Source organism: Haliaeetus albicilla, chromosome 8 (genome assembly GCF_947461875.1).
Source record: "Haliaeetus albicilla chromosome 8, bHalAlb1.1, whole genome shotgun sequence".
Taxonomy (NCBI): domain Eukaryota; kingdom Metazoa; phylum Chordata; class Aves; order Accipitriformes; family Accipitridae; genus Haliaeetus; species Haliaeetus albicilla.
In genome coordinates, this window is record NC_091490.1 from 20,235,430 (window position 1) to 20,259,694 (window position 24,265).

The window sequence follows — 24,265 nt, forward strand, 5'->3', positions numbered from 1 at the left end:
AAATCTTAAGTGCATATTGTACTGCTGAAAGTAACATGCTTAAAATGAGAAAACAAGATATACTGAAAGTCAAACTCTCTGTATCAGGAAAAGAGAGGGAAATTCTGTTCCTTTGCCTATTACTGATAGTAACACTTTTTTTTTCTTTTCTATATTTTAGAGCCTGAACTAGTTCAATTTTCCCAAGTGACAGTTTGCTCTCCCTGATGTAAACCTGCTAAGGATTTTTTCACATATGCTTTGAAGAAAGTAATTCTTAAATCTGTAAGTACTGTGCCTGTAGCATAACACTTGTCACCTTTTTATTTATCTTAAGAAGTGAGCAACAATTTTCAAAAGGTGCACTACAGATTATAAGGACAGCTTTGACAAGCCCAGAGGAAAAATGATACTGGTTTAATGCTCTGGGGGTTTTGGAAGACTGTAGAGTACAAACTGTCATGAAGCCAACTTAATATAACTGTTTCCTTTATACTCTAAGGATTCACAAGGGACTTCACTGCTAGCATACAGGAAATAAAGTCTGTTGTGCTAGAACAAGACTTTGTTTCTTACAATTTAGAAAACTACAAAAAGTTTCCTTACAGGAAATGTTACATTCATACAAATTCCCATATTTATTTGCAGACAAAAATTGCCATTCACACAGCAGGAAAACTACATGAAAACAGAGACAGCATAGACTTAAGGCCATTATGGGGTACTGGTGAACAGACCTACACAAAGGCAATAAATATAACTACACAAAAATGTACTTAAATGTAGAGATATCTTTATTATTGTCTCCTTTTCCAGTACCAGCCTTATTTCTTAACAGGAATCCTTGAAAATAAATCACTACATCAGTGCATTTCTTCAGTGAGGAGTTTGCAGAGTTTATTTTAGGTAAAGCTTGTCTTCTGTTGTTACACTATTCGACCAAGATATACTGACTTGGGATATTTTTCCTTTAGATCAGGCCACTGAACGATGAAATAATCAGAAAAGTAGTAAAGAATCTTTCCAGACAGGGATAAAGTTTCCACGCGGCAGATGCTCTCTACATATACAATGATTGCTCTCTTTATTCCTAGAAGCCGAAGAAGAAGAGCAGATATGCAGACAGGAACACATGTTCCTGGTCCATTGCACAATATCTAAAAGAGATGAAACATTTTACAAAAGTAAAACATGAGTTTTTTCACATGACAAAGAATTAAAAGTGTGTATATTCATATAACACTGCATTTACAAAAAAATTTATTTCCAAATATATTTTAAAAAATAGAAGAGGCAAGTGAATATGAAAAAAAAAGGGGGAAGGGGGACAGAAATGGGGCAAACAAAAGACATTATTTCAAAGTAGCTGCCCCAAAAGATCATCATTCTTTACATGTCAAGGAGGAGGAGAAGAGCTCTGAGACGGCACAGTTAATTTCTATGAAGGAAGCAGAATTCCTTGACTCATGGATATATAACTAAAATAACTTCCAATCTCAGTCACAGCTTTGTGTTGTATCATTCATGAGATTTGTGCACAGATTAAGGCATAAGGCCAAAGAAGTTTAATTAGGATTACTAAACCTGGGATCCAGTTATAAACCTCTTGAACTTTGGCTTAAGTCAGCAAAACACTTAAGAGTTCAGCAAAAATGTGCTGATGAATTAGGACCTTCATCAGAATCTACTAGCTGATATCCATGATTGGATTTTTTTTTTCTTTTAATAAACACTAGTACACAGAAACAAGCATACAGAAGGAAGGTGTTTTAGTAAATACACGTCATGTCCTTGTAGCAGAGGATCTCAAATTCACTTATAAATATTAACAGTAAAAGAAAGTGGTCTTTCAATTTTAGACATTGGTAAACTGAAAAACAGACTGCTTAAAAGTAAAAGGTTTAACTTGGGTACCAAAATTGATTTCAGGCAAGGAATTTCTTACTAAATTTAACTAATACCATGTAATCAGCACTTTTCTGCATGGCTGGGGGTTACATGGAAATAAAGAGTTCTTCTATAAAGTCATGGCCCCATATCCTATAAAGTCACATTTTTTTGTTCCAAGTTCACCATCTTGTGAAAGATATTATATTGGTGGTAGTGGGGAAATAATCAGAGTTTCTGTTTCAGAGCTGTAGCAATCATTTTCAGAATGTTTCCCTCCCTGCTTTGTAGCAAGATCCCACTGATAAAGTGGCTAACAGCACCGAGCCTCATTTAAAAGCAGGAGCAGCTTTGGTGCTACTGAGTTCCGAACTCTCTCACCTATACTTTCCTTTGCCTTTAAGACAGCCCCAGAAATCTAGATTGTGGATGTGATGACTGTAATGCAGTGTTTTCTTATCAGAATCAACAGAATGTAATACTATATGCAAAATCATTCTGATTTTATTGTTGATCTTAATTGAACTATTTATTCATGCAAGACTTGTGGGTATTTTCTAGAAGTCCCTTACAAGCAACATGCTGTATACTGTTTTAATCTTAAAATTTTAGAATATCAGCAGCCACAAATACTTGTATAAGAAAATTGCAACAGTGTAATTCTTTTAAATTAGCAATTATATAGCTAAGAAGCAAAGAAGCTGAACACATCAACTTTGTGTACAAGATTTTTGAAATCAAGAGTAATATACTATGGTTTCAAACCTGCTGAACCTGATTTCATGTAAATCCATGCTGGGACTTTAAAACCTACTCTACAATCTGCTGAGAATGAAGATCTGGTTTTTATACATTTGGCTTGGCAAGCAAGGCCATAAACCACATAAACCACACACACACTGCATTTTAGATTTCAAAGAAACTTTCCCATATATATGAACTAAACCATGCATTTTGCCCTATTTCTTGACAAGTTTGATTAATTTGCACTGATGTTGATTGTGCTACTGGCACATGGCTACTGATATCTAAATTAAGGCATGTTTAGGTATCTCTATTTGTAACATTTGTTACTGTAGTGTAAACATAGGCATAGGAAAGAACTTGGAGTGTTCTCCTGTGTTTTTGCAGGCAAAACCCACCAGGGTCCCTGCTGCAGAATCTGGTCTGTTTCAGACATGTGCATAACAGTCTAAAAAAGTTATTTGCTGCTTTTTTTTGTGAGTTGAATATTCAGTCTGACTACTGATTTCAGATTCAAAATTCATCTTTAAGCAAATGGATAAAAATGTGCACCACTGCTAAACAGAAACTCTACTTTCCCTTTCCTTTAGTGGAGATACCTGGAGTACAAATATTGTCTTATCTTCATTGCTCCCCAAGTCCTTTTGCTGTTATGTTACAGTCCTCTCCCCTGTCCTTTCCTCAGTGTCTTCCATTTCGATGTTTCTCTGTACACTACCCAGCCCTCTGAGGTGTCTCCCACCCATCCTCTCTTCCTTGGTTTTCTTTGTGATCACTGGTATTCATCTCCCTCTGCATCCCTATTCCCAGGTGCCCTTCCACCTGTCTTTCTTTGGGGCTCTTACTGGCTCTGCACTCTTTTAGCCTTCATCTACTATGAAAGCTCAACCCAGTCGTCTAAAGCAAGGAGAGAGTTTCACATTGGTCCCTTACTTTCCACAGTCCGACATAAAAACCCACCAATCACAGAAATTATTTAGGTCAGGTGGACATCCTAACATTCTCCTCAGCCCAGAAGTTGAGAATTGTAGAACAGGTTTTATAAAAACCTGAACTATTACAGTCATGGTCTTTATCAAGCCACCGTGCCATACACTTCATCCTACTTCCCCCCTTTATTAAACTTGGCTACCAGCTGCAGTCTTCCTGGTATTTGGTATTCTCGTGTCTAGATGCACACACAAAGGTAAATGCTAGAATGAATTCCAAACTAAGTGTACTCACAAAAGATCATGTAATGAAATAATAGTAAATGGGCCTATTTGTGAACCTGTATGTAGCTCTAAAGGCCACACTGAGTTGCTGTTATATGCTGCACCTTTGCTGAGGTGCAAAACAGAAAAGCAATACACAAAATTAAAATCATAATAAAATAACTTTACTATATCCAGGTTTTGATATGATGCCCTCAATTTATACCTTCCAGTGACTGTTTGTAACTTGTAAGCTGCTCCTCAGATGCCCTTTGATTCATGGAAAAGTACTTGCATGCATGAAAAAGGATCAGGAAAATTATGGACTAGGCATCTCTAAAAAAAACATGATCTGATCATAACTCAGGTCCTCTGCTCTTTCCCCTTCCACACATACCAGTTCAAACAAGACAAAGCAGATATAGCATGCCCATAAAATACTCTGACTATAGATGTTCCCATTCTAAAATGCTTGGGTTTAGGAACTGTCCCCTGAAAGAGACTCTGGTATAAACCTGCTGAAGCCAACAGACAAAATAGATCCTATCTGAATTTGAGGTTGTGATCTGTAAGTCAGAGCTATTAATCAATCTTTCTGATAATTAAAAATTAACCTTCAGTTAACCTTCAGTGCATGTCTAGAGACATGTCATACCTAGAACTGGTGCACTTGCTCACCTGTTGGAGTGGCAATTCCCCTCCAAAAATCTGGTCTGACCAGTCCTACTTACTCCCTCTCATACCATCAGCAGGAAGGGAGACCAGCATTCCTGTTGCTTGGAATCCAACATCATACACTCGTCGAGGGATACAGGGGAAAATTCTGAGAAAACAAGTAGGCACATTATAAAGAAGAGGATCTGTTGTGGAATCTATAAGCTCGAAATGCTGCTCTTCAGCTCCTGCCAGTATATGAACTTGTTGATGGTGGAAAGGAACTGAATCATCTACAGCCTTCCTTAAACATGTACGAGAAGATGAGCTGTTCTACTAGTGAATTTCAAAACACTGTTCAAAAGTAAATTTTGGAGAATGATTGATGTCATCCACCTTGAAAAGACCACGGCTTTTGTTTTTCCCCTCCAGCAGAATACAAGTATCTCTCAGGGAATCCAGTGGCAATCACTAGTATGCTATGGAGAAGTAGCAGACATCCGTTGGGCAAGAAGGGACCAGGGCCTCTACAAGGTCAACTGGCTATTTAGGGTAAGTGTTTCCCAATATCTATTTACTTTAGCTACAAGGTTGCCTGTAGAATATTTGCGTTGCATGAGATAAGTCTCTGAAGATCTCCAGTTCGTTTGGTTCAGTCTTTCTTGGTGACGCAGCAGAAAGGGGGAAAGAAGGGGTCAAAGACAACTTTTGTGTCACCTTTGTGACCTCTCCAGCTGCAGCTGCCCAAGGACTTTCTCGGTCACTAGGCTATCCGATTTTGCTGCCAACAAGCTGTAAGGGATCATTCCAGAAGCCAGTGCTGCAAGTCTCTCTACACCATTTACATTCACCTCTAATGCAAAGAAATGTCCAGCTAACTGTTAAATTGGCTCACTGGCTGCCTGGCTTTACAGCTAGGCCTATAAACTAAATCCTACATACTAAAGTCCTCTACCAATTCAATTTAACCAGACTTTTAAACAGTACAATAAACTAATCAATCTATGTATTAATGGAGGTTTAAAAGTAAAGGATCAGAATACAACATTTATACTTAGCAACTCTCTCTATAAATCTAATTTCATATTAATCACTTTCATATAAAAATGGAATAGTTCTTGCCTTTCTGTTTCAGATATTTTCTACAGCTGTTAAAAGAAAACAAGCTAAGCCAGCAGTCTGGCACACTGGGAACACTGGCACATGGCACCACTGCTGATAAAAGCTGCTTTAGAGCTGGTGAATGCAGCACTGTAGCAGAGTGACATTTACCAGCTAAAACACTGAAAGCATAGCTCACAGCTTCACTGGGATTAAATGTCAGGCCACTGGTTAAAATAAAAATGACTAAAGCAGAAAACTTGCAGTTTTTCTCATAAATATGTAAACATACATTTGCTGTATATCTTTAATGAACAAGTATTTGAGTACTGCTTATGTTCCCGAACTACAACAATCAAAGGGAAAACAACAGAAATCTCCCTAAACTTAGTAGAAAGTGGAAAACTAATGTGAGATTTGCTTTGCATAAGAAATTGCCAACACCTGCTGTTCTCCTTAATGACTTACACAGAGATTGGCCTTTGCCAGCTGGACAAGAGCAGAAAAACTGCCCAACTTTCTAGGGCTAGGCAGGTTTGTGGTGTGGGAATGCTGTTTGCTGCTGGAGGGTGATGTATACATGTGAACTGAAGACTGTGCTGCTTGCCAGCTATGCGGCTACCTCCTGGAGTATGTTTAGGATGTTACTTAGGCCTCCTTAGTCCTGGTAATGCTCCCTTCCCTGCAGTGCTAAATAGCTGGAGAGAAGAATAAGGGAATAGATGGTGGTGGCAGAAAACTACTGAAAGAGGTAAAGGCAAGCAGAGTGATACAGAACTGACCCAAGCTGGGTTAATTACATGATCTTTGTGTATCTATGCAAGTAAACAGACCTACTTTTTAACAATGTAGGAAAAAAATGATTAGGTATTTTCTGCTTCTTAGGAACAAGTGTGGGCCTAAAAGCAGTAATTTATTAATAACTTCATTTTTTTTGTGTTTTTGCTGTACTGCTAAAACTTAGCTTTTGTTGATAAATATTTCATTTCAATGGCTGTTTAACATTTGGGAACAAAAAGTAAGTGTTCAGCCTATTAAGATATCTATGAGGTTTGTCAGAAAAACCAAGGAAATTTGAATAGCTGTTTGTGATATTTTATGGAAGGAAAGGTAAGGGGGATGAAAAAAGAAGAAAGCATGGAAGAGAGGAAGTGGGAAACCAGTTTGAATAACAATTGAAAAGAAGTTGGCACAGAAGAAAAAGGAGCTTTAAAACATGACCATACTGCCATACTCTCATAGAAAGGACTTAAGAAAAAAGCTTGCCTTTCTGCAAAAAAGTTTTGTTTAAAAACAAAAATCCCCAAACAAATCCATTAATTCCTCTATCAAGAAAAAGGAGGAGCATAAACTGGTCTTGCTCAGCTCTGATGAACAACTTAGACCATCTACAGATCTGACAAAACTCCTCAGCCAAAGGTATTTTTAGCAGAAAGTTCCTTGATTTGGACCAAGTTTGACAAGTTTCCACCTTGATAGGCAAAGTGAATTCTGTCTTTGGAATGAGTTTTCAAAGGTCAGCAAGGAAGTGCACCAATTAGAGAAAGCAACTAAAGGGACTGTCATCTGTGTGTTATATATTTTTGTTTTTATTTTCCTGGCATTTCTTAGTCGATGACAGATGCCCAAACGTTGTGTTGTTGGTAACTGGACTTGCACTGAAAAAAAAAAAGTGCCATAGCAAGTTACAATACATGGAAACCTTAAAAAAATCAGCTTTAAGAAATTCTAGAAACCATGGCAGACAAAAATAATAAACCTTTCATAAAGGTAGCAGAAGTAACAATAAACACAATTCAATTACATGCAAATACAGAAAACTAACAGGGGGCAGAAGACATTGTCTTGACACAAAGAAAGCCTCCTTCATGAAACTACAAATCTGACTGTAGAATAACCTGAAGGATCTTTCAGTAACAAGGGGAATGGAGCACAGAATGATTCCAGTGACAGGGAAACTGAACAGTCAAATTTAGTGAAAGCTGAGTAGAGGTCCTTGGACACTGAAAGGAAAACTAAAAAAAAAAAACCAAACCCAAAAAACATAATAACATACTAATTTTTATATCAGGGCTAGTTTTGGACTCCTGTGTTCATCAGGTAGCAGCTAGGGGTTTTGACATTTCAGGAGTTTATTGCCTTTTATGATTTCAGAGTGGAATAACAAATGTTTTTGTCTGTTTTTTTGTTTTTCTTGGGGAGGCTGGTTGTTTCTGTGGCATAAGAAGAGAGAATCTGCAACAAAATCATTTGTATTCTGCTATGTAAATTACAGGATCTCATGAGTGCATCAGCCCTTGCTTGTTTTTAGTATTATCTTACTGTTTTGAAAACTTCACGCTAATACCCTGTCAGGTGAAGTACCCAGCTGAACATTTATTTTCCTTCACCTACAGAAGTAATGAGTGCTACCTATGAAGGCAGCTGTAATTTGGCTTCTCAGTCTCAGCTGTTCACATTTCCTTCCCTGTGATTCCCAAAGACCCAGTTCTGTTGAACAGCCTGTGGGAAACACAACTGCGAGCATTACAGCTCTGCAGTTGTGGGACCTGCTTTCTTAACATTGGAGATGCTCTAACTATAAAATTAAACTAACAAAGGCATCGGTGAACAAATATCAAATTTTAATTGTAACTATATTTACTTTATGAGCTCACGACCAAGATGTAAGCCTGGAGAATCAAGAAACCTGGGCTGTACGCACAGCTCCACTGTGGACTCACCACAGGATTTGGGGCCCAGCACTTACTTTCTCTAACATTAATATTTTCTACTTTAACACCAGGAAAACAATAATTTACTCCTCACAGAAGATGCAGCAGAATTCCTGTATATGCTTCTCAGGGAAGATCTCCAGGTATGGAGAGTATTGCTTTTATTAGCATGTGTTTTGATTCAGTAGCATACTTGGAGAATAAGACAAAATGTATGTGCCATTTTCTTTTGAATAGTATTATTTTTTTACTATGTTCAGATATAGCAGGCCATATCCATTAAGAATCAATTTCTGCTAGTAACTTTGATGGTAACTTAAGCCTGGACTGCAAACAGGGAAAAATTGTTACTTTTTTCATAAATGAGTAACTCTAAAAGCTTTCAAGAGATACAGTGTTGTCTCTGTGGTGGTACTGCAGTTATAATAGAAGCAAGATCTCTTCTAGAGAATATAAATTTACTTGGTAATCAGAAAAACAAAGGAAATCTGAGATTTTAAGAGAGAAAGGGATTTCTCCTTAGTTCAAATACTTAAACATGTGGGAGGGAGTGTTCTTGTTAAAGCTTTTGCTAGTCTAGCTCTTTAGCACGTCTGAAAATTAGTTTTGAACCTCAAGGAAAACTAGCTTAGGATTGTTAATATTTTTTTTAAGGTTTAAAAGAAAAATGCAGGAACCTTTTCCAACTATTCCTTATTGCTATTGGTGGCGAGAAAGAAGACTTTCAGGTTCTGTTTGAACAATATAAAGGTCATTAAACTACCTACTGGCTTACTCTTTTTGAAGAGTGAAGATCTTAGCCAGTTCACTTCCCTCCACAACCTGTACATAAAACCAGCTAAAACTTCACATCCTATCTGCTGTTTGAATGTACCTGTGGAATACAGGCTGGGACAAAAAAACCCTAGATGTGTAGTCTGATGTAAACTGGGTAATTAAGGTAGAATTGAATTATACCTGGGTATGCTTTTATCTTCTACTGTCTAAATCACTTGAATCATAGGGGTGCAAAAAGATATAGTGTTCTAGAACAACAGCTTGTTTTCAGGCTGGTCTGCTGCTATAGCTTGTAGCATTGCCGTGAAAACCTTTCTAGTCCATTTTTGTGCATCTTGTTGGTACGGTTCCTGTTTTTATTATCATACAATACACACAGTAGGTGAGGTGCTCCTCACAACAAGCAGAGACACGTGTGGTCCTACAGACAGACTACCTAACCAGGATAACTAGGATCACTGAATGCCAGAATGGGGAAGCGAGAAGTTGAAGACCAAGGATTTAAAGTAGCACACTGTGCAGTTGGGTTTCTAATGTGCACTACTTTTTTTCCTGAGTATTATTTTCATCATAGAATGAAATATATTGGGAAGCATCACCAACTCCCTTGTTTCCCTGGCTCTCATTTTATGAAAGCTTGGAGAGAGGGAGACAAAAATCCTACCTAGTGGATTTTTCTATGGGAGAAAAGGAGAGCTTCCACAAAACCACTAGGAACTAGACTTAACAACAGTATTTAACTGTAACAGTACTACGCATTGTCACTTCTGCCTTCTAGGCACTTAGTGGCCTGGCCCAGAGTTACCAGCCCAGTGTCCTCAGGGGCAAGAGACAAGGGAAGAGGCCCAGCTGATGTGATTTGGATCAGCATCCACATGCAAAGTAGTGAGGGAAGCTCCTAGTTTCTGGATCTCAGCAGAGCTCAGGAGTTCAGCTATGCATGTGGCTATTTGATACTGTAAAGACTTCAACAGCTCAGGTCAGTTTCCGGATATGCCTAGGGGCTTTACTGATAAAAAGAAAGATAATGGGGGTCATTAAGAGCCTCAGAAGTTAGGCAACAGCTTAGTGAGGCAAGTTTGAGAATCTAGATTTGGATGCATAAAGAAACATGCAGGCTTGACTTTTTTTTTTTTTTTTTTTTTGATGAAGCTAACCTTAGGCACCCTACTTAACTGCCCCTGTATTTCAGGTGAAAGGTGGCAGGTCTGTCATTTGGGATTAAAAGGTCTTTGGAGTGGTAGTTTCCATCCATACGTACGATGCTTCTGCAGGTATGTGGAAGCAGAATGGGACATGCGAGCTCAGCATAATTCCCAGCCCAGCTGCCAAATGTAAAATGAGAAATATAGAACCAGTCAATTGAAAATAATAATAAATGACAGGTGTGAAAGTGGTACTAATGCTCAAGTCTGTGGAAATGTTAGTGTTGGTTATTAAAACATTAAATTAACACCAAGTCTGTCAGTGGTACCAACCAAAAACCATCATGATCTATGCCAGTGGTTTGTGTCAAGAAATAGTGGCACCAGTGAGTCTTGTGGGAGATGGGTAGAAGGTTGGTTAAAGAACAAGATTACCAAGGCAGATGCAGGCTGGAGAATAAACTAACTTCCTACCTACATTACCATGGAGTGGGTCTGTGGTTTATTGCTGCTGATAAATTAGTAGGAAGTAAAGGAAATTTGACTTGTGTGGATGAAAAAGTTGGTCATAAAACAATTCAGTAAAAGGGTTTTGCCAAATAAATGAAATGGTAGTTACTGAACTACATCTGTAGCTACAAACACTAGGTACTAGCTGTCTTTCAGCAAGCTGTTGTTGTTTTAAGTGTCACCTAGGCTGAGTCTGAACCTAAAGTCTCTTGGTCGGAGCACCATGAGAAATACCATCTAACCTTTTAAAGCCTATTTAAAAATAAGGGCTTATCTAATCTCCTGATATAAAAAAGTACTGCTTACTATAGTAGCCTGCATCTACTCAAAAGGAAAGGAGAAATTAAATCCAAAGACTGTTAAATATAACCATACATATTACTAATAGTGGCCTAAAATGAGCCTTTAATTGCAAATCTCAATGTCTCTTTCATTAGTCAAGCATTCATTTAACTAGAACTTGAAGGTGGTATTTTAGGTTAGTTAAAACTGATATTTTATATGTATATAAACATCTTTTGAGACTACTGTCTAATCACTGCAGTTGGTATAGCAAGAATCCACATCAAACACCTCCCTGAAATGTCTTCACAATGCAAAACCTAGAGGTGTTAGCAATCTGTATCTGCATACCGGTGGCCTGGTTCGGTGGTCAGATTTAGTGAGATTGTTTACTTGAAACCATGCTTTGTAACATATGTGAAAGTGTGACCAGAGTGTTCATTAGATTTATAATGAACCTGATAGCTGATGAGTTAAGACTGATCAGTCTTTAGCTTAAACTCTGCTTAAATCTAAGCTAAGATCTCAGTTCATCTTTACTGCTACTTCTATCCTCCCTCTGATATGCATTGTCTGTAGGCATGTCTAACTGGCAGTCATGGAAAGAGCAGAGCTACAACCTAACTAAACTAACTGATTTGAATAGCTTTAGATGTTCATCTGTGCTCAGCAGAGGGCAATTCTACATTGTGGCTGCAGGGTAACTGTACACAGCACACAAGGTAGAGGAGGGGTGAATAAGGTTCATAAGACATCAAAATTTGTGTTTAACTTAACTTTGTTTCCTTTTTAGACTACATGATTTGTGCTACTGAAGGTCTTAATCTGATGTTCTTACTCTTCCTTATTTTGACTGTTTTGATCCTAGAAGAACAATAGTAGATCAGACATACTGTCAATCCGTCCAAAAGAATTATAAATAGGGGGGAAAGATTCAGTGTACAAAAGAATGCACCAGATAGCCTTAATACTGCATTATACAAAGTGCACTTGTTACGAAGTGAATAGAGAAAAAATGCCACCACCCAGATTTTGTAGCTTTCCACAAAGTTCTAATAAGGACCGTGATATAAGGGACAATAACTTACTATTCGTCACAGTAATTTGTTAAAGTGCTATGAACTTAAGACATTTTGGGCAGGGCACAAAGAATGGAAAATCTTAGCTAAATGAAATAATCATGTCCTTTCATATAGCTTACTGTGTGAACACTTCTGTAACAACTCTAGAAGCTTGCTGCAGTGAATTTAACCAGTCGGGGGATGACGCATGTGTGATGGGATATGCAGCCATAAAAGAATTGGTAGACTACTAGAAGCATAATCAGGTGTGCTGGTTTCAGGCTTCTAGAAAGAAGTTTAAAAAAGAGAGACTCCTTCAACTGACAGCTACTGGGGAGGGAGACGGCAGAGCTTGTTGTACTGGCTGTGCAAATGTAAACTTGTTACTACAGACTTCCCATGGGAAGGAGGCCCTACTGTGGAAGGACTGCCGCCTTTGCCTGATTTAACCCAGGTTTTTCCAAATAGCAGTGATCTGAAAATATCTTCTTGTTTCAGGCTCTGTAGAGCACTGAGGCAGTAGGAACTGCTGACAAGCGTCCCCAGAAAAGCAGAAAAAGTCTGGTCCTAAGGGTCCATGATGTGCAATCTATAATGAATGGAGATTTATGCAGCATTTCTGCACAATTCTAGGTGAAATTTAATTACATTAAAGGAGAGCAAATCACTGACCTAATTACATAGCCCATCTGTGGCTGAAAACAGGGACTGGGTGCAATCTCTGTACAGCTTTCTGCTGCATGGTGCACACATATCCTTTCTTTTCAGTTTGAATTTCAGGTATGCCAGAATGACTGGAATAATCATGACCCAGTCAAAGGGCTAGAACACCCGAAGACCTGGTTTCAGGGCTGGCAAATCAGCCCAGAAACAAGGACAATAGTTCTGTAAGCAGCAAGAGAACTGAAGACTGGTTTTCTCTGAACTTGTACCTACTGACTGACTGACTGAAAGCATATTATAGGAAGGCCATAATGTTAGTTTATTCCTTCTTGGACATCAAATAATCTATGTAAGATTCAGTAATTTTCTCTATCTTTGGGGAAAAAAAATCTATGTGCAGCTTGTCTAATTTTCTGTGACTAAGAAGGATTTGCATCTTTCCCTAGACAGTAGATCTTCTAACATCTTATTCTGGTTTTATGTTTCTTCTCAGCCTTTCTCTTAATAAAGGCAATAAAAGCTTCTGTTCTTTGACCAGCTGCCTGTTTTCATGGTAAGAATTTGCAGTCTTTGAGGCTGTGACTACATATTAAGTCTGGCTGCAACTGATGAATGGTTTTAAAAGCTTTTCTGGGGGAAGGAAGGTGTAGGCAGAGTTTGCTGGCACAAACCTTGCTTTCCTGGAATTTTAGGCCTCTGCACAGGAAGCCTATCTAAGGTTGACGTTGTAAAAACTGCCCAGCGTACATGTACCCGCAGATCACTGACACCTATATTTCTATAATTCTTGGCTATAGGAACACAAGCAGATCATCACTTCTGACATCTTAATTTTGTTACTTGGTTTAATATCTCTAAAGGGACTTAACTTTGCAGAGGGCAGATGTTCGTAAGTCAGAAATGGGCCTCTTGAAGATGATCTCAAACTAAACAACTAAGCTAACTTTTTCATTTCTTAAACTCTCTGGGGGCCCATTTCAAGTGTGGGTCAAGTCCTGCAACACAACAAAGGTCTCCTAGAAGTTGTTCAGTTCTTTCTGAACTCACTATCTTGAAGAAGGGTTAGATGGAACTGCTTCCTCATGCAAAGTAAACTAAGAAGCTTTGCCAGAAGATCAGCGTGAGATACAAAGGGGACACAGTGCTCATGTAAATAAGCACATATAAAGTAAGTCCTGTGCAGCTAGGTTTGCTGTTTCCCCTTTACAGCTATTTTGACTCTGCAGATATGCTAGTTATGCCAACCTAAGCCTATCTGCTCCAAATCTTGCCTTTATGCACCTAATGGTTTCAGGCTCCCTTTGCAGTACCTCTCTTGTTCTGTGTTCCCTGAAAACTGCAACATTTCTGCTTTTCTCTAGCTTTTGGGTGTCTGGAAAAGACTTCAGTCATTCCTTCAAACATGCACACATTTCTGACAAGCCTAAAAGCCAGTGTAAGGATTTGGGGATCACTCATACGTACAAATGACTTAAAGCAATTCAAAGTTGTCTTTCCCTCCTGCAGTTAAATAAAAACAGTTGCCTAGACTGAAAATGTACAGTACCCACAAGCCCTACTGTTTAAAAATATGAAGCTCTCAGCATGATGTAATACTGTGCTTGTTTCTAAACTCGGGTGTTGATTTTCCTGCCAAAAGTTATAGATGAGTCCTGTAAACGCCAGCATTTGTCCCACCCTTTCTAGTTCTTTAAACTACTAAGCATTACATTTTGCCAAGAGTAGGGGGAGTTGCAATTCACCACGAGCATTTTCTTCTAAAGGCAATTAAATATTACCAGTTGTTTCACATACCACACAGAGTCTTTTCACTGGCAATGTAAAGCATTTTAATCCCTGAATCAATCTCCTTTGATAAGTGTTTTAAAATCTTTACAGCTCTCTGACTTACTACATTTTACAGAATTCTTAAACTAAGATATGCATACAAGTAGTAGTATGCAAGCAGCTTTCAAGTGGTATAAGATTTGGCATAATGCTTCTTCCAGTGGCAGTACCAGTTGCTATTGTGGTTGATGATGGTACCTGGCAAAAAAATATTTGGGAACTCCCTCCCCTCCAGCCCTTCTCTAATCATGGATAAGGACTCTTTGGACAGCATTTTGAGTCAGTGGTTCCCTTTAACACTACAAAAGGCTTAAAGGCCTTGCTAAGATGTATCCTTAATTTTACAAGGACAAGTGTTTTTCAGAATCATTTGCCTTTTGACAGCTTATCACAGTTTATCAAGTCCAACACCATTTCTAATAATTCTATGCGTAAATTCCACTGTTACTTTAAATTCCTCTTGTAAACAGTGAAACCATGGAATTAGATTAGTAACTTCCTGCTCTTCTCCTATGATATGTCCTGTTGACACTTTTGGTAATACATTAAGCTACACAGTGACATTTTCCAGTCAATTTCTTTTGCAATAATAAGTTAAAAAAACTATACACATTAACTGAAACCAGTTTTGTAGCAAAGTGATTCCTAAGTATTTGTTACTCACATTTGCTCTAAGATGTCTGCTTCATGTAAACATCCCTCTACTATTTCCCCACCCAAATTAAAATCACTGTAAAAAGAATAGTATGCCATCTCCTCCTCCCTCCCAACTTTATCTCCAGTTTTCAGAATAGGCTTGAAAAACAAGAACTGCAAAAAGCTACTTCTGTTCTGCACACTAAACTGTTCTGAAAATTCCAGCAAGCAAGTAGCTTTTGATCTGATAGGAACTGACCAGTGCTATTGAAGCCAATGAGGTCAAATTACTCACAGCAGCTTCTCTAAACATTCAAAATATCACAAATATAGGTGAGCCTCTTCAGAATTAGCCATACATACAGTTCACAGTGAAAGCTAAAAAAAGCCTGCTTACAAACATGCTTTGTGGGTATATATATGCAGTTACTAAATTATGAAAAAATCTTGTAAATGCACAAATTTTTACAGGTTTCATTAAAATATTCAAGACCCTATAAAATATTAATTTGAAATTCTGCTAAAATAATGCTTTTTTAAAAAAACACTCATGTTTGGATAACTGACTCCTTAAGATGGCAACAACTCTAGCAAAAAGGCAGTTTTAACCAAAATTTCTCTTAAAGAATTGTAGGACTTAAACCTGGGAGTCCAGTGCACTATCTTTTGAGTCTTGCAACAGCACAAAACTTTATTGATTGGATATCTCTATTTTAATTCTATAATCTGACAACCCTGAATGCTTCTGACTTGATTAAGTGTGTGGAATATTTTTAAATAACTGTTGTAGTTAGCATGAGAGTGTAGTTTTGTGAACAGCTTGAAAAAGTTACTGTAAGTGATGAGGAGTTGCCGCTTCAGCAGTGATGGTTTTTGTCATTAGATGAGATAATTAATGTCAGTCAGCCAAAGACTAAATCAATATGCATGTAGCTGAAAAGTCCATGTAAGCACAAGAACTGAATCTGTATATATTTCTGCTGGTGTGAACCTGCCTGTTCCAGACTGGTCATACCATTTCAGGAGCAAGACCAGCCAACAGGATAACCAGCCTTTCAGGCACAGTTTGTGCTGTTGCAATCCTGAAGAGATATTATCAAGAATCTGCAACCTTGTTTGTGCTAGCTCTAGCAGCATTAACAAGGCAGTGACACTCTCTCTGCTGTTACTTGCAGACTTTGAGAAGGGAAACTGGTATTTGCTCCTCTAATTCACCAGTAGTGCAACCCCGTTCTCTCTTTCTTGGTGTATTGCTGCTATATGTCTTTCAGCTTCAATTTTACATTCAAAAACACTTTCCTGTGAACTGTAAATCTAAGCATACATATGAGATACAGTCTGCAATGTCTTGATATTCCAAATGCTTCTATGATGCAGGTTAGCAAATTATCAATAAGTTAAAATTTACTTTACCTACCAAATCTGGTTTCAGTCTGTAGGTCAAAGGAAGGGAGTAAAGTAGGGAGTACAGGGTTGTTACCACAGAGGAGGTCCAAGATTGTCTAACCTCACGGCTTCTGGGAATTCGATCAAGGGTGAACTGGAAGAGAGCACGATAAGCTGAATTGTTTTTTTTCTAAGAATGTTGTTGCTCCTTCTATAGAGTTATTAGATCTGTCTTGTGCCAACTTTTTTTTTTTGGTTTAATCTAGTTTGGAAATGTTTGAGTATGAAACCTTTTCTTAAACGCCTTATTCAGTGTCGTGCTTAGTATTCCTGGCAATAAAGTAAACCGAAATACTAGAACTATATATCTATTTTTTAATTTCTTCTCACATTACTTTAAAACATTCCTAACTTAATGAACAATTCAGCTAGAGCAGTTTCACCCGCAGTATGTTAACGTAGTGCCCCACCTCGTGGTCAGTGAGACACAAGTCTAGGTCTGATTAGATACAACCCAAACACGGTGGCTCTCTTCTGTCTCTTGCCTGTTTAAATTCTTCGTGGATTTACAGTGCAGAAAGTGTAACAACTTTTCTCAGTTAATGTCCGGTATGCATACTATTAAAAATGTAACAGCAAATATCGCTACCCTTTAAATGAGTACTCAATGAATATTCAAAAGATATGCAAGATACATATTCAAAACGTAAAATATTTGCATAAATAGGAAAAAACATCTTATCATTAAAATTTAAGAAATAATGTCTTTGTTTTTTCCCTAGGAAAAAGTAGAGATTATTCACTGTGTGTAAAAGGCATCAAATTAATAAAGCACTGATGTTTTCTTTTTGTCTTGGAATGCTGTTAAGCAGTTAACAGTAGTTAGGCTTCCTGCACTCTTCACAGATGGCTTTTACCTTGATGCAGGGGAACAACATCTGAGAGCTATTGCTACATCAGAAGGCAGTCCTGATGCCAATGAAATTTTTGACTGTTTAAATGAAAGACAAATATAATGGCTGCAGTGCACTGTTCATTGACACTGACATGTTGTTTAGATCTGGACAATGGTCAAAATCTTGCTTCATATGGGACACCAGATCACCACCACTCTGGAAGAACTCATACTGGGAGTGAGAGACTCCAAATATCATTATAAATACTGAAAATTGCCCAGTTACTTCAAATACACGATCACTAATTGTCATAGCTTCCTTGCCTAGGAAAGATGATGTTGCCAATAGCTGTACAGTAAATACAAACTACAAATCAGTCTTGAATAGCAATAACTGGGGCTGTTTTAATATATAAGGTAGAAAGAATTAAAAAAAACCCCAACACTTATAAATGCAGAATATTAAGTTAATTTTCTTGACTGAAATTATCCTGTTTCATTGTGATAAGGTTCTTTAATTGCTGTAATACTGGAAGGCATTAACAGATGTTACAAACTGGTTGTTTTATGTTTATCTGCAAGTGTTGAAACTCTGATTGCATTAGTCTGACAACAGAATATGGAAAAACAAACATGCACCCTGGTCCCCATGCAACAGGATTCTGGTTATCACTGCCTGTTTCTTAAAGCTTTGGTTCAGGTAATAAAAAGAAATGCTGTAAGTGGAGTTTAGACCCTTGCATAGTATTCAGTCCTGCAAGAAATATGTGTATGATAAGGTAGTTTTAGGCAGATTAGGTTTCAGTGGAACTATTTAGGTGTTCTCTTCACCGTAAGAATGGTGTTAAACAGTATTTGCCAAAAAACTGTATGTGATTTCCTTCACCACAAAAAAACCCCCAATTTCAGCAAAATTTGGCAGGGACTGCAAACAGTATCGAAGTAGAAATCTACTTGTAGAATTCAAGTAAAGATCAAACTGATTTTATCTATACTCTTCAAAAAACATGCTTGAAACTTTGCACATCAGTGCCTATGTCATATGTTAGGATTTCAGCCCACATATCAATCAACTCTTTAATATTACTCTAAGAAACAAAAGTGGATTTTTTTGTGGTTGTATGTTTAAAAGCCACTGCCAGACGCTTCTGCAATCCCAGCCTCTCATCTGATTGAGTACTGTTAGTATTCCAGACAAAGCTACCTCCTGCATCTTTTGCTGGAAAGCTGCATAGTATGGCTAATACTAGAAACAGGCAAATTGCTCCCCTATCTTCTATGGTGTCATATTGTTGCATTTATTTTTCCTCACATCTTTAGTGGACTCGGAAACCTTTTTGTTATTGGAAGACAAATGTTCCAAATTGGCAAGTCTAAAATGGTTGACTGCATACTGCAATTTCAAAACCAGTGACGTAGTCCTTTACCTGTCTAATATTGTTGTTTTGCAAGCATGCAAGGAACAGTTGGTAGAAAGCTGCCACAGCTGTGAATTATTATAATATCCTCAACTGAATATACTGCAATGCTTGCAAAGGAACTGGGTTTATGCAGCTCTTTTTCATGCTGAGGAACAAGATTTCTTAGCAAGATATCTCTCATGAAACATAAAATGGAAAAGAACATGTGGTCAGATGAGCATTATGTAAAGGTTAGTTAATACGGTTGCTCATCTTGGACATGACAAATCGGGGTATAAGATCCAGTGAAGAATGCATGTTCTTCAGTCAACAAATGTAAGTTGTCTTTCTGCTGCTAGAGTAGGTTGGCAGGAGCTGAAGCAGGTTCTCTATGCTGAGCCTAGAAGGTTCCCTGAGTAACCGCTCTAGGGGCATCCATGTAGAATAGTTGTGGTTACAGGCTGGGGGCAACAGAGAACAAAGAGGCAAGTGATAGCAGGACCAGAGACTTTTTACAGGAGGCATTTCAGATTCTTTTTTTCAGGAGACTTATTGGGTAGAGGTGCAGCATTTTGCTTCTTGTAAGCAAGATGCTCATTCAGACTTCCTTTCCTTCTCCCGGAATACTGTAGCTTTTAGAACTGGACTAGACCACAGATCAAAAAGAGAAATTGGTTTTATTTGGGTTTTTTTTTACATCGGAATTTGTTAAACGTGTACACTGATTTTCTCTTAAGTCATTATTGTAATCTGTCTTCTGTCCAGTCCTTAGTTCTGGAAAAAATTTACTTCCTTGACAAGATGAGGAAGGGAATGACCATGGGTTGAAGTATTCAGACTTCTCCCTTTCATTTATTCACAGCTGCAAGAAGCTACTAACACATGATTTTTAAACACTTGATGATCTCCAGCATCCCCAGTGCCAAAAAACATACTATTTGAAAGCATACTCTGAAAGTTAGCAAATATATGTTATAGGCATGTGACCTTTACTTCCCAAAATTTATCTTCCATTTTCACTCTAAATATTTTTGCTCAGTGGAAAAAGAATGGCCAAAGGAAAGTGAGCATCTGTTATCCAGACAGCAAACTCACATGCAGCCAAAAATGTTTCTCTGGCTTTCAGTGTTGAAGGAAAAAATAACTACATGATCTGTTAGCAGTTGGAGGGGGTATGAAAGGGAAGCTGCTTAGCAAAACTAAGTGAACTAGTAGAAAACTGCATAATCTTTTAATACGCAAAATATGAATTTTTAAAAAATTTAATAATTTAGGTTTGGACACTTTCCAGGTAAGTGACCATGACTGTGTGAATGACTAATTACCAAACAAGATTCCTCTGAACAGGAAATATCTCCAGTCACTTTACTAAACTTTCATCCTTGGTGCACAATGAGAGAAGAGACTGCCACTCTCAATTTTAAACCAAGTCATCCCCACTTGATGCAGCAGCTTGTGGTAGGCAAGGAACCTTCATCTTCCAAGGTGAAAGTGGGGTAAACAGACTTAAAAATGTCATTCCTAGGTGAGCCTGTTGCCCATCTTAGCAGCAGTTGCTTTACATTAAAAGTGTTTATTCTGAAAATCATTGGTACCAAGTCCTACAATCTTTTGTCCCAGTAGTGCTACTGAAGACAACGGAAATATCAGAAGTGCACCATATGAAATCAATACCACATAATTAATTAATTTACTGTGCGTTGTACTGCTTGCTCTAAAGGGCTACGATTTTTGTAGTCAGAACATTCATTTCCATTGTACTTATTCCAATTTCTAAACAAAAGTATAATCTTTCTACTAATTTCACTGGACATCAGATCACATTTTAAGTCAACAGAGAGTCATACTGCTCTCTGTTAATCATACAGCAAACTAGCTCAAAACAAGCAAACATTTGATAAAAAGATAGACAAGATAGTTTCATGATTTTTTTCATGATTTTTAGGAGTTCAGCATTTGCTCAGGTCATGAACCAGAAAACTGTCAGACATTAAGAGGTATTCCATACTTTTTAAACATGTATAACTAGTGCTCAACTTTAAAATCCAACCAAAACACAGTCTAGAAACACACAAAAATAATACCAATTCAATTAAGGTTTTCTTAGATAAAAAGTTTTTAGATATAATTTCTTTCAAAAAAATACTTTATGTTGCTGAGAGAAATGCCAAACTAAAAATGAAAGAAAAAAACCCCACCATGTTTCTGCCCCAGTATTTTTATAGCTACAAATAACACTTTTATAGCTAGCTGGTTTACAAAATTAAAAGAAAGTTATTTTCAGCATGCTTTTCTTGAGCAAGAGATAGTCGCCTTTGTGCAGTCACTTTCATTACAATTATGTTCCCTCATTGCTTTGAATGGATTAACATGTTAACAGGAGGTAAAGGCCATTTTAAGAGAAAGTAGGGACGGTGGTAGTGAAAACTGGTAGCAAGAATGGCATTTGCTATTTTTAGCTAGATTTACTTTGTATTTTCAGTGTCTCTCTAGTACAGCATTAATCAACAGCATTTATTTAGTTCACTTTTAGAGATGTAAAAATCAGTATGTACAGAATGGCACCTTTAGCTGAACTTCCGTGCAAGTGATTAGTAATACCTACCAAATCAAAAGCACCTGCTGACCTTAAAAACATCCTTTTAAAGAACAACTTCCAAATTGCCTTGAATTAGAATGTAATGTTAAGATCATTTTATCTTACAAGAGCATATTTAATAAGTTACCTGGGAATTGGAGAATGTTTCAGCCCTTTTTTGCTCAAAAGAACGTATTTTAGCTTCACTCATCTTATCTGAGTCTGCAAAAATATAATGTCTAGGAGAGTATGACTCTGACAAACAGCTAAGTAACCTCAGGATTTCTGTTGTGTGCCCACCTGTAAAAACAAAATAAACTGCAGTTAGTATACGAAAAATTTTGTAACTTTCAATTTCTTCAGTTGAATCAGACACTTTTCCTTTTAAAACTTATCAGTACTACTATTATCAGTGACATTCTTCCAAGAGTAGAGGATTCAATTAAAGGACGGTTGAGACTGTTTAAGTAACATGAAGACAATTCAGCTCCCACTGAAGTTGTATTGATGGAAGTTTTTCAGTTAAATGGGATTGAACCAGGATCACATAGAAGTACGACATTTGTGTTTAATGTCCTGTACACGATGCAAAAACAACTGGGCAGAGTTACACTGTAGTTCATACTCAAAAGCCATGCCATGGTGCAATAGTCAAAATGAAGCTGGACAGGATGCAGCTCAGAGCTGTGCCACAGAAGCATACCTCCCACCTACCCTACCCGGTGTTTAGTCCTACGACCTGCAGGAGCAAGGGCTGCACCATCCCAGCTCATAATACTGAAATCAAGCAGGCAGCAATTTCACTCTGCAGCTACGTCAGTGTAAAAGCTGAGTGCTGACAGAAGAAACAGCCCAGCTCCAGCCAAGTGCTTTAACCACTGCCCTTGAATGGGTGTTGACAACCTTGTAACTGCAAGGTCGCTTTGTTCAGGTAGCTAAATTGGCACTAAACTGGAGAGAAGGGGAGGGTGTACTTACTGTGTTTTTTTGGGAGCAGGGTTAATTATTTTTCTTGCCAGTTGAGTTTTCTGAACCAGAACTACAGGAATACTTGTAACAGTGGAAGAGGGCAGAGGGAGGATTGTGTGTGTAGGTAACGTAGAACCGGCTCAACTTTTATCTGTTGGGCTGGATCGGCTTAAGAACAAACTGCATCCGTAAGTATGTGCATAAGCATTTACCGGATGTGTTACTTTTCACTCTGCTGGAAGATGCAGACCAAAACAGTAAACTAAATGTATTCCTACTACCTCCTGCTGCCCAGTGTCGCTAGCCTCTTAAGAGACCTTTGCTGTATAAGTCAAGCTGCCAAACAATGGACAAGCAGCAAGAGCTATGCTGCTGCATTAGACATGAGAGTTTGCCACCTTTCCATAGAATTGCATGCAGTACTTTTCAAACATGTTTGGAGGGATTTTCTTGTGAGCGGTGATTTGTTGAAGCTTTCACAAATTTTAATGCAATCATCTGAGTATTCACAGAACAGCAGGAGACTCCTACTTCAAAAAAGTCTCAAAGAATAGGCTTGAACTTTATATGAATCTTAACTGACTTATGAATTATTTCACCTGGTAAGCTTATGTATAGTGAATGCATTTTTTTTATATGTACGAGCTAGATTCCAAAGGACCAAAGGAAAACAAGCACGTTTCCAGCCCTGGTGGAAGTAATCATGACCTGAAAAATTATAAAACTGCCAGTCGTACTCAAGATTGCGGAAAGATCCCGGGATTATTACTCAACTAGTCGGGGGCAAAAACCACAGGGATACTGAGGTGATAAAATCAAAGCTTGCCTGCATTTGTTAGCTGCAAATTTTCGAGGTAGTCTAATTTTTGGGGGCAAATTAATTGCCCTGCAACTTTGGGGAGGTAACAAGGAGTAGCAGGTGTGTGTGTGTGCCCTCAGTGTGGGGTGACACGCTTGGACAACAGTACTGCCTCTGACAAACCCACACGAGACTCTTGTAAGTAAACCACAGAAACACGGTTTGGGTAAGATTATTACAAAATGTCACGGATGTAAGGGGTGTACCGCTCTTTGGAAAGCCTTGCCCTGAATCGCCATCGATAATTTTCTGTCGGAAGACCAAGCAGCTGCACAGGTCTGTCCTGCACCAGTTTTAGTCAATATATTCCTTAATGACTGGTGAAACGCATGTGCTGCCTGAAGGAAAGGTTCAGAGGCCAAACTGTCAGACATAAATACGGACGAAAATGCCCCCAATAAAGATGAAGCATAACAGTTACTCAAATCAAGAGCTAAAAGCCCAAAACCTAAAAACCCGGCACGCCGGCAGCAGCTCCAGACGCAGGGCCTCCGGCGAGCGGGCCTCCCCGCAGCGCGGCGCTCCCGCGACTGCAACTCCCGGCATGCACCAGGACACGCCGCCGAAAGCCTCGTCGGCCCTCGCTCCGCGCTGCATGCCGGGAGTCGTAGTTCCTGGAGCCCACCGCGGGCGCTCTACGGCGCGACCCGCTCCCGCCGGCGGCAACTCCTACTCACCGGAGCCGGCCACCACCAGGAGCCTGAGGGGAGGTGTCCGCCGGCCGCGGCGCCTCCTCGCCAGGAGCGCCAAGGGGACGAGCAGTAAGGGAAGGAGGAGGGCGACCGGCAGCAGGGACTGCATGGCGCGGCCGGAGCCGTCCGGCCACCCCCCGCAGAAGCGGGCGGTAGCACCTCCCAGCGTACGGCAGCCGGCGTGGCTCAAACCGCCCCCGCGCCTCTAGCCGCTGCCCCAGCGCCCCTGCGGTGGCGCCGGGAGGGCCGCCCGCCGTGCAGCGGGCCGGCCCAGGTCCCCGGTACGAGCGCGAGCGGCGGGCGCTGAGGAGCC

At 38.9% G+C, this 24,265-nt stretch overlaps 1 protein-coding gene across 3 annotated transcripts; it reads right to left on the minus strand.

The window, feature by feature from the left end:
• Positions 1-750: 750 nt before the first annotated feature.
• On the minus strand, positions 751-24,083 carry ALG14 (ALG14 UDP-N-acetylglucosaminyltransferase subunit). Of its 3 annotated transcripts, none has more exons than XM_069789312.1 (4): positions 23,938-24,083; positions 21,581-21,732; positions 16,591-16,713; positions 751-1,136 (listed from the first exon to the last, which is right to left on the minus strand). In XM_069789312.1, the coding sequence occupies exons 1-4, from the start codon at positions 24,059-24,061 to the stop codon at positions 906-908; spliced, it is 630 nt and encodes a 209-aa protein (XP_069645413.1). In that variant the 5' UTR covers positions 24,062-24,083; the 3' UTR covers positions 751-905. The 3 variants fall into 3 exon arrangements, with proteins under 3 accessions (XP_069645413.1, XP_069645414.1, XP_069645415.1); XM_069789313.1 differs by having other exon boundaries at positions 16,587-16,713; XM_069789314.1 differs by lacking the exon at positions 16,591-16,713.
• Positions 24,084-24,265: the final 182 nt, after the last annotated feature.